Here is a 13443-nt window from a genome sequence, read left to right on the forward strand (position 1 = left end):
TCTCTCTCTTCTCTCTCTCTCTCTCTCTCCTCTCTCTCTCTCTCTCTCTCTCTGTATACCATCGGCATTAGTCGATAATCCTGAGCATAGGTTAATAAGTATGCTATGCCACAGGTTTGGATGTCTTTGAATGAATGACAAGATGGCGGACAGAGGACAAACTGGACCACAAACGTTTGACATTGAAGTGAGTTCGCTAGAACTTCCGTGTAATTGGGCGCCTCATCAGTCATAATGTTCCAGGTCTGCGGTACAGCGGGCTCACCTACACCGCCGACGTGCGGAAGATAACCACTGGCCAATGCCTGCATCACCCAGCATCGGTAGTACATCCGAGAGTCCCGCCATTGAGACGCAGGGCTGACTCCGATTTGCGCTGATGTGCGAAGAGAAACGTACCCGAGGCTGTGGTCGCCACGTGGTTCCCGCGTCAATGGCAAACTTTCCCCGCCCGGCCGGTGCAACCGATGGCGAAAATGGGAGCGTCAAGGGCGGCTTGCCGGCACCGGCCGCGGCACGCGAGCGCGGGCGCCGCGGGTCGTGACCGGGGCTCCCGAGGCCTCCCGGGCGGGCGCCTCGCACGCGCTCGGTGCTGCCGGGTAGCCGGGCAGCCAGGGAGTCGCCAGCGGCGTTGCCGGCGGCGGAGGCGGAGGCGGAGGCGGGCAACGTCCGGCCGCGTCCGTCCGGTCCGCTGCCCGTCGACACGACGACAGCTGACAGACCGACGGCTGGACCCCCCGGCCAGCATGCTGAACGCCTGTTCATCGTATAGTGTGCACAGACCCAACAGCAACGGAACAGCCTCTGCCTACATCCGGCAGCAGGCATTTTACACAGCGATATCTGTTTGAACATCACGTACTTTCTTAGGTACAAAATTCGGGTAGGGGTAATGACGTGCGACTTTGTATCTGTGTGCTCTCGGGAGTCGTTTCTGAAACTCATTTCCTAGAGCGTCGAACCAGTGTCTGTCATACGCACATCTGTGTGACTCGTCTATGATAGCCAACTGACAACTGGCTAAGTGACTCAGACCGGTACGGGCAGCCACGTTGTAACATTACATGGGACATTCCAATCATCCGGCAGAGGCAGTCCGCTGAACCGGAATCCCACCGCTGGGGTGGTGAAATCGGGGTCTTGTTAAGAGGCTACAAACGATTAAGCAGACGCACGGGACCCAGTATTCTCTGCAAAGCACTCAGCCGGTTTCCTCCTATACATGCATGCATACATACATCCCCCCGCACACACACACACACACACACACACACACACACACACACACACACACACACGCACACACACACACACACACACACACACACACACACACCACACACACACACACACACGCACACACACACACACACACACACACACACACGCGCACACACACACACACACCACACACACACACACACACACACACACACACACACACACACACAACACACACACACACACACACACACACACACACACACATACATATTTATACATTATATATATATATATATATATATATATATATATATATATATATATATATATATATATATAGTGGTGTGCATCGTCGTCGTTAAAAATCATTGGTCACCTCGGAGAGAAAGCACGCTTGAACCAGTTAATACGAGCATTTTCCCAATTTATCGCCCGATAGCGGGACTTGGAGACCTTCGGTCGTCTCGAAAACCGACAAGCTGGAGCCAACGGTCAAAAGTATTAGTTCAAACCGCACAAGATAAGCGACATTGATTGCAGCTTGGTTGGCTTTCTGTAGGACGAACCCGGTGAATTGGTAACAAATGGTAAGTTTTGATCTTTTCTGTCGTCGAAATTATAGGCAGATCAGTTTGGTCTTCAGACCTCTAGCTTTTGGGAAAAGTGAATAAAATAACGGGAGAAACCTGTTCGTTGGCATATTTTGAGTGGCAAATTGGGTTATTTTTCCCTGTTCAGCCCCTCCAACTCATTTTGCGGAACTACGCCCCTGCTTACCACACACACAATAAGTTGATTGGCAAAGGCTTTGGGGTGAGGTCAGCTTGCAAACACAATCTACCCACTGAGCCAGCCGCCTTCTCGGCATCAGTGTGCTGAACCTCGCGGTCGGTCGCATCAAAGAGAGGCCAAGCCAAATTTTGCTGAGTTTTTAGTTCATTTGTGCACAAAAGATGTATTTGCGGCATTTCTTTGCCTACATTTACTCTCGCAGCATTGTGATTCCGTAAGACAGCGGCCCTCTGTGCGCCGAAATTTGTTTTCAGTCATACGCCGAACTCTGAGCGCTCGGATGTTCGGTGCACATGCTCTGAAATGCTTGCCGTGATGTCACTGCTACGTTGAACGAGTTTGGCGTAACGCGTTTTCTTATGTGTAAAGTGAGGCAAATGAAAGACTGCTTTCCGCGGGGTTCAAGGAGACGACAGCAGTAGAATAGTGCTATGATGTGCCTTGATATTTTCATCTGTGGCGCAATGATTTCATTTTTCGGCGTGTTGTCTTTGATGCGCCCGCCCGCTGTTTCCGTCAGTGTCGTAGAATTGCCGACTCGGGGTGGGGACCAGCGACATACGAGGAGGAATTTTTCACTCCTTTTCCCCATGTTTTTTGAATTTTTCACTCCTGCCTGAAATTATCTAACCACACATACTAAACCCATATGTTCCTCTCACGTTTTTAAGATATCATCAAAGTCCTAGCCTACTTGGAACCACTAAGCATACACGAGGCTCCACAGAACCTGGACACCTTTGGCCACATCCTGCCTCCACCTACGTCTTAATCATGTATGTATGCACAGAGCAAGGACAGTAGTTACCTCCAAGCCCAGTAGTTTTACCAACTCAAGTTGGTTGCACTTGATCTTGGTTTGTGTACAAAATACCATCAACCTGTGCAGCTGTGTGCCAAATGCAAGGTTTCATGCATCCCTGATTTTTTGGGGTCATGCCATGCAAGCACCATGCAGGGCCTGGTGGAGAGTTTTACTGCACATAATCTTTTACTCAAAAAAGACTTGGCTACCAAATTGCACTGCTCCTGAAATGTGGGAGTGAAAAATTCAAGAAAAGACTTCTAAATGGAGCTTAAAGGCAAAATCTTACCACTTGAGCACTCTTTTTGACAGGTTTTTATTCAAGTGACTTGATAAAAATTTGACTGAGCAACTCTAAGCCTTTTTGCTTATTCCTCTCCTGCCATTTTTCTTGGTATAGCATATAGGTGATACAAATACTTAAATCCTACCTTGTTGATGATTTTAGTAGATGCAGTCTATAGCCCAAAATATAAGCAAATTTTGCTGAAAAATTCTTCAATTGCAGACTTGTACATATTTAATGCATATAGCAGATATATTTGCCAGCTGCCTAAACCATTTTGATATGCACCCAAGGAGTGAATGATTCATAGCAAATGAAAGAGACAATTCAAAGGAATAAATTAGGTATAGTGGAAATTATCCCTAATTAATTATCTGTTTTGATGTTTTTGGGGTTCAAAGTGGGGCTCAGTAATGATAAATTGAAGCCAATCCAGGTTCAATGCCTCACTGTGTTAAATTATTTTGCAGCTGATCCTTTTGGACAGAACTGACATGGCCAATCCAGAAATGTTAACCAGCAATATTCTGCCCAGCAAAACTCTGTTCCCCTCATGAGTGTAGTGCAGAGGGTATCTTTACTATTTTGCATTTTGATGTATGTTGGGTATGATGGACAACTATATTTTATGTTTGGGTTGGATGACCCTATTTGTGAGCAAGCCATGCAGAAGGTACTGGCTTTATTTGAAAGAGCAGAAAGAAGCCTGCCCACCAGCAATTTTCTCCTGTGGGGCACCTAGTTGTGAACTTGACCTGCTTTCAGATCATTATTTGTAACCAGGTTTGCCCATTTTCTGTTTGATATTCATCAAACCTTGTTTATGACACAAATTATGATTCCACAAGATATGTAATTAAGCTATTTTGTCCCATACTTGTAAACATTTGCCCTAAGTTTGTTGCAGTGGTCCCTCATGCCTGTCTCAACAAGATGTTGTCCATTGTGGTGATAGTTTGCTGACTGGGCAAATGAGTGCTGTGGAATGAATAATATGTTTAACCAACAATACCCTAAGCTGCATAACTATGATGATATAAGGTAGCTCTAGGTGTCCAGCAAATAGACCATCCCCTTTTTAATGCAAAGCCAACATTTCAAGCTTTCAATAATTAAGTATTAATAGCCAAGCTTAGCTACCTTTGCTGCAATTTAAAAGGCAAGTGGCAAAGCTGGTTCTGTGGCCATCCTGAAGTTACAGTTGGAAGACACTGTCTTGTGGATCACACCTACTATTGCCCTTGACAGAGAGAAACCATGACAATCAGAATAAGTTATTAGAAGCAGTGTAAATAATTTATACATAGGCCTGTCCTCTCAGTTGGCTGCTAGGTTTTGCTTTGACATCAACTTGCGGTGTCAACAAGCTGGCAGAAATAAATTGAACTGAAACACAAGTTGATACTAGCTGAAAACAAGCTGCATTGTGATTTTACCACAAAGGCTGCTATCAAGAAATATATCAGATATGATAAGATGATGTTCAACATATGGGCTACTCTAAGTTTGGTTCAGTTGGTTACTTGCACAGAAAGAAACAGTAGAAATTTTACAGGATCAGTGACTCACAAATGGTGCTGTTATATAAATGGGCTAGTCAGGATGAGTTGAGGTAAAGCTTTGCTAGGTTAGGCTTAGTTACATTACTTTCATAGAAGTGATGGTAGGTACATAATTTTTGTGAGAACCAGTGACATAAAGTTTTCTCATCCCATTCTAACAGAAGCCAAAAGTATGTCAAAAGTACTTGTACAGTTTGGCAGTGTGTTTATGTGCATGAGCCCAAGACTCTTGTCTGAATATTTTATGCTGGTCGAATTTCATCACACATTCCTCAACTGCAATAGCCAAGCTCAAAGCAATATGTCAATAGCAAGCTTTTATGCCTTGACAAAAATTAGGAACACATTCAAGGTTTACTTTCAGGATGTGCTCCAACCAGCTGCAGATGTGGGGGGATATACAAGAAATGATGGAGCCAAAATACATTTTTTTCAGGAAAGTGCCTTGAGTGGCTTCACAGCAGTTTCCACATATGTGCCCTCCACAGTCATGCGTACTGCTGGTTGTGGCAGTAAGTGCTGCCATCTACAAAAATTCATCACCGCTTATTCCACTTTTTACCGCTAGGTGGCAGAACTTATGGTGCGACACCGGTCGACAGAGCTCAGGGTAGCACGCGACCTCGTCATCATTGCCATCCTTCCTCCAGATCCCTTTGGCCATGCGGGGCCGTGGACGCCCTCACCAAGTGATTAAGGACGGCGACCTGGTGCCCTGCAGCACCTGTGGCAAGCGGCTGACAAAGCATAATCTGCCAAGACACGCCAGATCCCAGCACCAGGTCGGCCCGAAAAAGCTTCGAGGTTTTGTGCAGAAATGTGTAAGAGCGGAGGCGAAGTCAGTTCGTCAGAAGAGGTATGAGGAGGGTGCGGTTAAGGACTTGTTGATATCACAGCCCGACAGCGGAGGACCCGACGGTCCGTCGACGTCGCGCGGTGTTGCGTCTGGGCATCTGGATGTAAGTGTGACTCCCGGAGGAGGCAAGGTGATGGAAAGCGTGCATGTGGAGGTGGAACAGGCTCGTGGTGTGCATGTGGATGTAAGTGTGACTCCCGGAGGAGGCAAGGTGGTGGAGAGCATGCATGTGGAGGTGGTTGGAAGGCTCCGTGGTGCTGCCGGTGATGGAAGTGTGGCTTCTGGAGGAGGCGAGGTGGTTGGGAGGGCATGCATGGGAGGTGGAAACAGGTCGTTGGTGGCAGTGGATGTAAGTGTGACTCCGGAGGAGGCAAGGTGGGTGGTGGAGAGAGCAGCAGGGAGGTGGTGGAACAGGCTCGTGGTGTGCATGTGGATGGAAGTGTGGCTTTCTGAGGAGCGAGGAGGTGGTGGACAGCAGGCACGCGGGGGTGAAACAGGCTCGTGAGCTTGTGCATGTGGATGGAATCATGGCTTCTGGAGGAGGCAAGGTGGTGAAGAGTGAGCATGTGGAGGTGACGCTGGCTTGTGGCGTGCAGATGGGGGGAGGAGTGCCCGCTGTAGGAAGCAAGGTGGTGGATGAGAGCAGAGCCGTAGAAAATGTTGGGGCGGGGCAGACTGGAAATGCAGTTGTGGTAGGAGGCATGGACGTGCATGCGCTTGGAGGAATGCCGACTACGTTTGTTGAAGTGAAGAAATGTGCATGCTGTGACATGCCACCGGCGGCGAGAGGCTATGACTGGCAAATGCCTGGCTCAACTCGAGAGTCTGACCATTTGTTCATCAGGACGTAGGCAGACGGCCACAGACGAGACGCGGGACGTGCCGATCACCCTGACAAATATCGACAGAGGTACCCAACCGGACACTGAGGCGACAACAGACGGCGACATAGACAACTGGCTACCACTTGACACGCGGGGACAAGGAGTATGGCATCTGTCGGCGGTGCACCCGCCACTCCACCGACAGAGGCACCACGGACCCGTGGTCTGATCAAGGTGTTCTCCTGGACGGCAGAAAAAAAACAACGGCTGGCAAAGCATGCGGCCTCGAATCGACACTGACTCTCTGTGACGGCAGAGCGGACACGCAGGGCGGGACCCCCCGCCAGGCTGGTGCAGCGGCAAAGTGAGGAGCGTCGCGAGGCCACTGAAAAACCTGACCATCGCATACGACATGATTACCCGTGGTCATACGTATGCCGACTTTGAACGCGAACACCTTCTTCTGGATACCTTGGAGGTCAAAGTTGGCAATCATCATCAAACTCACCGAGCCGCTGCCCAGTCTGTGGACGTGATTTATGACGTTTTCGAAGACGAGCTGAAGCAACACATCAAGACGCCAAACCTTGTGAGTGGACGTGCCCGGCACATGCACTTGTCCATGGACAAGGTCACAGTGACTGGCGTGCGCTACAGGCTGTGAACTTGCGACTTCTTGACACCGACGGCAGCACTGTGGTAGTTCACGGGACGACCGCAGTGGTGAGACCGTATCCTGACCCCGTTCCCATCTACACAGCCACCCTCCCGCCGCGGCAGTGTGATGCAGTCACTGGATGCAACGGGACCAACGGGCGGGGTGTGCTCGCTCACGTGACTGACTATCTTAACAACGATTTGGAACTGACGATGGACGAAATTGGGCGTCAAGTCCTCTCTGCTTCTTCGGACTGCGAGACCGTGTACTCGGGACCAGTCAGTGGCTTCGGCCGCATCTGGAGAGAGCTGCATGGAAATCCATCATTCATGCACCTCAGTGACCAGCCGCAGCTGCTGGAGTCTCTCTTGGACAAAATTAAGCACCATCAGACATGTGCGTGGGTGGAGGCTTTTTTCCAGCAACCAAATTCGATTATAACCGTGTTCACGGCTTCGCCAAAACTGAAGCGGCAAACTGGACGGACAGCTGAAGACTTGGGCCTGTTATGCGTGGTCTTTCAGCGCCTTATTGAGACGCGATTCGTGGCGCACTCGGTAGAGGCCATTAAACGTATTTTGACGAGCCGTGATGTGGCCGCGGTGTGGCCGATGTGGCCGCGATGTCGTCGCGGTGTGGCCGATGTGGCCGCGGTGTGGCCGATGTGGCCGCAGCAGTGCTCAAGGATGGCATTGCGAGTGGTGACATCGACAAAAACAATGCCAAATCAGCCCTAAATTCCCTTCGGGACGCCAGGTTCCTTTCCAATGCACTGGCAGTGCTCGACATCATGCGCCCCGCTGTCACGCTTGGTAAAGCTGGCCAGGCCGCGACATGCACGGTGTTTGACGACGAGGTGGCCGTGCATCGGTTCCGACAGGACATGGCGAAGCTGACTGACGCTGACTTCCAGGGTCGTCTGGAGGAGGACGGACCTGCGGTCGTCAGCGGTGCTTTGAGTGGCGGTCCAGCACAGGTGAGTCGCAGGCAACTCTCTGACACACACACACCCGACGCGTCCACTGACGCCCTGCCGGAAGTGACTCACCGACGGCGTGAGGTTGCGCGGACACTCCTTGCACTCCCAGACCTTGAGAAGTATCGAGGACAAACCGACGTCGAGGGACTCATGACCGACATCTTGGACATCGCGCGCTATCCGACCAACAAAACGGACCTAGAGACTTACGCTAACGACACGCTAGTCGACCTCGCGACTCGACTGTGGGGCGGACCCCTGACTCTTCCGAGGCCGTGCAATGCCACGTGCCTGGGACCGAGGTGTGCGCGCCTCCTGTGGCAGTTCAGAGAGTTCAGGCGTAGAGTGGTGGCGGAGCGAGAGCGGTTCGGAGACGAGTGGCTGCCCACACGCAGCGGTGTCGTCCGCTGGCTGCCGGAGGCGGCGCTCCGATCATTTATGCGACCTGAGACAGGTCTGCACGCAAATGTTCCGGATATCGCCGAGTTAGTTGAAGTATGTTTAGTGCCCAGCCGGCCTCAGGCTGACACTGAAAGTGTTGGTAAAGCGTCAACATTTGTTGTAGAAGGCCGCTTTGGGGGAAAACACGATGGCTTGAGGAGCAACGGCCAAGATCGTGCTATGAAGGAAATCTTCAAAAGGGAGGACCAGGTCCCCCTCCGCTTCTTCCCGGTAAAGAGGCGCACGGATCGTTGGCTCATCCGGCACCGGCACGCCCTAAAAAGGAAGGCTGCTGAATATGCAATGAAATTTATGAATGGACCTTTAAAGTGAAGCCATATTCCAATTAGCTTGGGTCTCTCTGAAAATATCTTGCAATTTGACCAGGAACACATTTTCTTTGACTTTCTGCACTGGGCTGACATCATGTACAACGTCCCACACCGAATCTTCCCATAATTCGAGACTGGTTAATGGACCGGGACTGTGACGAGACGGGAGCCTACAGGCCTAGTGATCTTTTATCATTCCGATCACCATGAGGTGAGGTAGGGTATATATATATATATATATATATATATATATATATATATATATATATATATATATATTTGGCATGACCACAGCATTTAGTGTGGCATAATGAAAGTTGATGCATGACTTGAATGGCGGTGATTATGAATACTGGGCATGTCTCTGGTGTATCAGCACAATCGTAATGTGTTTACTTAATTTTCCAGATGCCTGACAGCCATATCATCCCTGCGCCTGCTGATGAGGATCAGCCTGTGTTGAAGAGGGGGAGGGATGGTGATGACAATGATCAGCAGAAGCAAGAATACAAAAAGATCAAGGTAGGGTATCACATTATAACTTTTCATCAATGCTGGATCTATCTATCATTCATGTCACTCATGTCTCTGGTGTATTAGTACAATTGTAGTATGTTAAGTTCATTTTCCAGATGCCAATCAGCCAGATCACGCCTACGCCTGCTGATAAGGATCAACCTGTGTTGAGGAGGGGGAGGGATGGTGATGGCAATGATCAGCAGAAGCAAGAATACAAAAAGATCAAGGTATGGTATCACACTATAACTTTCCATCAATCCTGGATCTATCTTTTATTCATTTCAACCTTGCACGTTTTATATCATATATCATACATGATACATACATTTGCATGTTACATCGCAATTATTGGTTTCCTATTTGACCTGTCTTCTGTCTTCAGCGGTGCTCGGGCGGCGCCCGCCGGGTGCCCGCCGCCGCCGCCGCTGCCACCGCGGGATGCCGCCTCGACTCTGCCGGCCCGCCGCCGTCGCCGGCCAGCCAGTCGGCGCCGGACGCGTTCAGCTGGGACAGCCTGATGCGTGACCCGACGTTCACGGCCGCGCCCGTCTGCTGCTTCGGACACGCGCCGCTGAACGCCACCTGGCGGGCCGTGGGCGCCGGGCTGCGCGTGGAGGTGGCCGAGCGGCCGGCCGGCCGCGGCGCGCCCGCCACCTACTGGCCGGCGGCCGTGCTGCAGGTGCAGGGCTACCGCGGCCTGGTGCGCTTCGAGGGCATGGGCAACGACGCCAGCCGGGACCGTTGGGTGGACCTCTGCTCGGAGGAGGTGAAGCCGGTGGGCTGGTGCGCCGCGCACGGCCTGCCGCTGACGCCGCCGGCCGCCGCCCGGCCGCGCGCCGACTGGCAGCGCCTGCTGGTGCAGCGGCTCATCGGCACTCGCACACTGCCCGACGGCTTCCACCGGAAGGTCAGTATTGTCCACTGTAGGGCACACTGCCCACGGCTTCCACCGGAAGGTCAGTATTGTCCACTATAGGGCACACTGCCCGACAGCGCCCACCGGAAAATTAGTGTTGTCCATTGTAGGGCACTGTCCCGCTGCTTACACCGGAAGGTCAGTATTGCCCGCTGTAGGGCACACTGCCCACGGCTTCCACCGGAAGGTCAGTGTTGTCCACTGTAGGGCACACTGTCCCACGGCTTCCACCGGAAGACCGGTATTGTCCACTGAGGCGCTCTGCCGTGCGGTGCAGCGGGCGACCGCGACTGTTGAGGCCCGCTGCTCTGCGGCGCAGGTGGTGGCCGGCCTCAGCTCCCAGCTCGCTGTGGGCCAGACGGTGGAGGTGGTGGACAAGAGCTGCATCAGTCAGGTGCGCGCCGCCACCGTCAGCCGCGTGGTCGGCCGCCGCCTGCACGTGCACTACCTGGACGCGCCGGACGACGACGGCGGCTTCTGGTGTCATGAGAACTCGCCGCTGGTGAGTCGCGCGCCGCCCGCCGGGTGCGCGGCGCCTCGCCGGCTGTGACGTCAGCGATGTGGGGCGTGTAGCCGGTAGCTGTGGTCAGGTGGTGGTGCGTTGAGCTTTGTTGACAGAGGGCTGTGTTATTCGTCGGCGAAGCTCAGGGAAATGGTGATTTACAAGTATGGGTGTTGGGCTCAGTTTGTATTCCGGTGCCTATGTCGCTGAAATCGGCCGTGCCAACTTGCAATACTTCTGCAGCTAGCGAGTGCTAAATATCCTCTAAAACTGCTCCCGCTGTGGTTTTGTGCCATCCGTGCCTAATCTCCCTTAATCTGGGTATGGATGTGAGATTCGGAGGGAGAGGGAGCGGAGAGAGCGGCCTGTCCCCGTCCCATGTAGCAGGCACGCCCGGGGGACGCGTCGGACGCCGGTGGGGTGAGCGCTGCGTGATGTACCCCCCCCCCCGCGCCAGGTGCACCCGGTGGGCTGGGCGCGCGCCGTCGGCCACCGGCTGTCGGCGCCGGACGACTACCTGGCGCGCTGCGAGACGGGCTCCTTCCTGCCCACGGACGCTACGCAGGACTGCCTGCCGGCGCCGCCGCCCATCACGCACGAGGGCTTCAAGGTGCGCCGCTGGCGGGTAGAATGGTCTCGGACCGATTTTGTCGTCTCACTTTCTCTCCTCTCTCTCATTCTCGGACCGATTTTCTGTGGTGATATGTTGCGCGCATCTCTGCGTGACCCGCCGTCGCTCTGGTTGGTGTCTGACCGGTGGGCGAGCCGCGTCCGTATCGTGTGGCGTTCTTAGTCTGCCCCGCTGTGACTCAGTGTGAGTGATGACTGGACCGCCCACCCCACCCGACTGCCGTCCCCAGGTGCGCATGAAGCTGGAGGCGCTGGACCCGCTGAACCTGGGCAGCATCGGCGTGGCCACCGTCATGCAGGTGCTGGGCAACCACTTCCTGATGGTGCGGCTGGAGTCGCTGCCGCCGGAGCCGGGGCGCGCCGACGCCGACTGGTTCTGCTACCACGCCAGCTCGCCGTACATATTCCCGCCGGGGTTCTGCCGGACCGTGGGCGTGGCGCTGACGCCGCCGCACGGCCACGCGGCCGACACCTTCAGCTGGGAGGCGTACCTGGCTTCGCAGCCGGGCGCGCAGGCGGCGCCGGCGCGGCTCTTCCAGCGACCGCCGCTCTCGCACGGCTTTCAGCCGGGCCAGCGGCTGGAGGCAGTGGATCTCATGGACCCGCAGCTGGTGTGCGTGGCGACCGTGGCGGCCGTGGTCGGGCGCCTGCTGCGCATCCACTTCGACGGCTGGGAGGAGCGGTTCGACCAGTGGGTGGACGCGTCCAGTCCGGACATATTCCCGGTCGGCTGGTGCCGGCTGGTGGGGCACCAACTGGAGCCGCCGCGGCCCAGCGAGCGGCCGACGCCGCGCCGCGCCGTCCGCCGCCGGCCCGCTCGTCGGCAGGGCCGGCCGCGGCCCCGGCTAGCCAAGAGCCTGGGCCGTGCTCTAGCCGCCGGCGACTCCCCATCGGCCGGTGATGCCCCATCGGTCGGTAACGCCCCCGCCGCCGGTGACGCCGCCAGGGACGCTCCATCCGCCGGTGACGCCCCTGCCGCCGGTGACGCCCCTGCCGCCGGTGACGCCCCTGCCGCCGGTGACGCTCCGGCCGCCGGTGACGCTCCGGCCGCCGGTGACGCTCCGGCCGCCGGTGACGCTCCGGCCGCCGGCGACGCTCCAGTCGGTGGCGGTCCGGCGCTGGCTCGGCCGGCCGGCGTGGTGCGCTCGCCGGCGTCCGAAGCTCCGGAAGCGCCAGCTACGGTCGACGACGCGCTGGCCTGCGCAGATGGCGATGAGGTGGCGGCAGCGGAGATGGTTCTGTCGACCTCGCCGGACCGGCGCCCTCCGCCGCAGGAGGAGGAGGACGGATGTCCTCCGCCGACGGAGGAGGGGGACCGGCGTCCTTCGTCGCCGGAGAAGGACCGGCATCCGTCGCCGGAGGAGGAGGAGGAGGACCGGCGTCCCTCTCCGGAGGAGGGGGAGGAGGACCGACGTCCGCCAGATGAGGGGGATGCTGTTGCTGCGTCCGGTGATCAGGCGGCTGAGGACGTGGGCGAGCAGGCGCCGGCAGAGGTACAGACCTTTCCCGAAGAGGACCAGCTGGAGCTGGAGCTGTTGTAAAGACGCGTGATTTACTTCGTGTGGCCAGCCGGATCGGCGATGTGCCATCGATCTCGATGCTGTGTTAAGGACTCGTCAGTGTCCTTTTAAAGTTCTGTGAAGAAGTCTCTGCCTGCTGGTATGTGACCCAGGCCAAACAACCACCTGTTTTCTTGCACGCTGACGCGGAAGGAACTGCCGAAACCCGGCCGTGCCATGGGAGGTCAGTGGTCCGTGACCTCGTGACCGTGATGACAGGGATGCCGGTACCGTGTGAAGCCTCACTTTGGTCTGATGTCTGGAGCTACACCTACCCTGCGTCTTGCATGGGGTCATGACTGACGTCTTGCATAGGATGTTGACCCAGTCCCTTGAGCTTTGCCGTGCCTTACAAGAAATAAACGTTTCACTCAATATTTAAGTCGGCTTATCATGTCACTACAGTCAGTAAGTAATCCAAGGCTCTAATGGTGTCATTAGCAGGCCTCCCGGTCCATTTCGGGACCGGCGTTCTCTTTGGTCGGAAGGCGGGAGCCGCGAGTAGGTATGCGGCCGGCCCGCTGCACCGGCGGCGGCGGCTGGCGGTATGTCACGTGT

At 54.7% G+C, this 13443-nt stretch overlaps 1 protein-coding gene and 1 long non-coding RNA gene across 2 annotated transcripts; both read left to right on the forward strand.

The window, feature by feature from the left end:
* The first annotated feature begins 4967 nt into the window (after positions 1-4967).
* LOC119094870 (uncharacterized) lies at positions 4968-9422 on the forward strand. The gene is made up of 4 exons (XR_005093828.1): positions 4968-5628; positions 7921-7983; positions 9168-9281; positions 9392-9422. It is a non-coding gene; the product is annotated as an uncharacterized LOC119094870 (long non-coding RNA).
* Positions 9423-9936: 514 nt separating this feature from the next.
* Positions 9937-12867, forward strand: LOC119095118 (lethal(3)malignant brain tumor-like protein 2; the record flags this gene model as incomplete). The annotated part of the gene is made up of 6 exons (XM_037218006.1): positions 9937-10065; positions 10126-10185; positions 10514-10696; positions 11154-11306; positions 11557-12090; positions 12601-12867. Coding segments are annotated over 6 exons (1326 nt in total), but the record flags the coding sequence as incomplete, so codon positions are not given.
* Between the last annotated feature and the right edge of the window lie 576 nt (positions 12868-13443).

Source organism: Pollicipes pollicipes, unplaced genomic scaffold (assembly GCF_011947565.3).
Source record: "Pollicipes pollicipes isolate AB1234 unplaced genomic scaffold, Ppol_2.1 Scaffold_4219;HRSCAF=4965_pilon_pilon_pilon, whole genome shotgun sequence".
In the NCBI taxonomy this organism is placed as follows: Eukaryota; Metazoa; Arthropoda; class Thecostraca; order Pollicipedomorpha; family Pollicipedidae; genus Pollicipes; species Pollicipes pollicipes.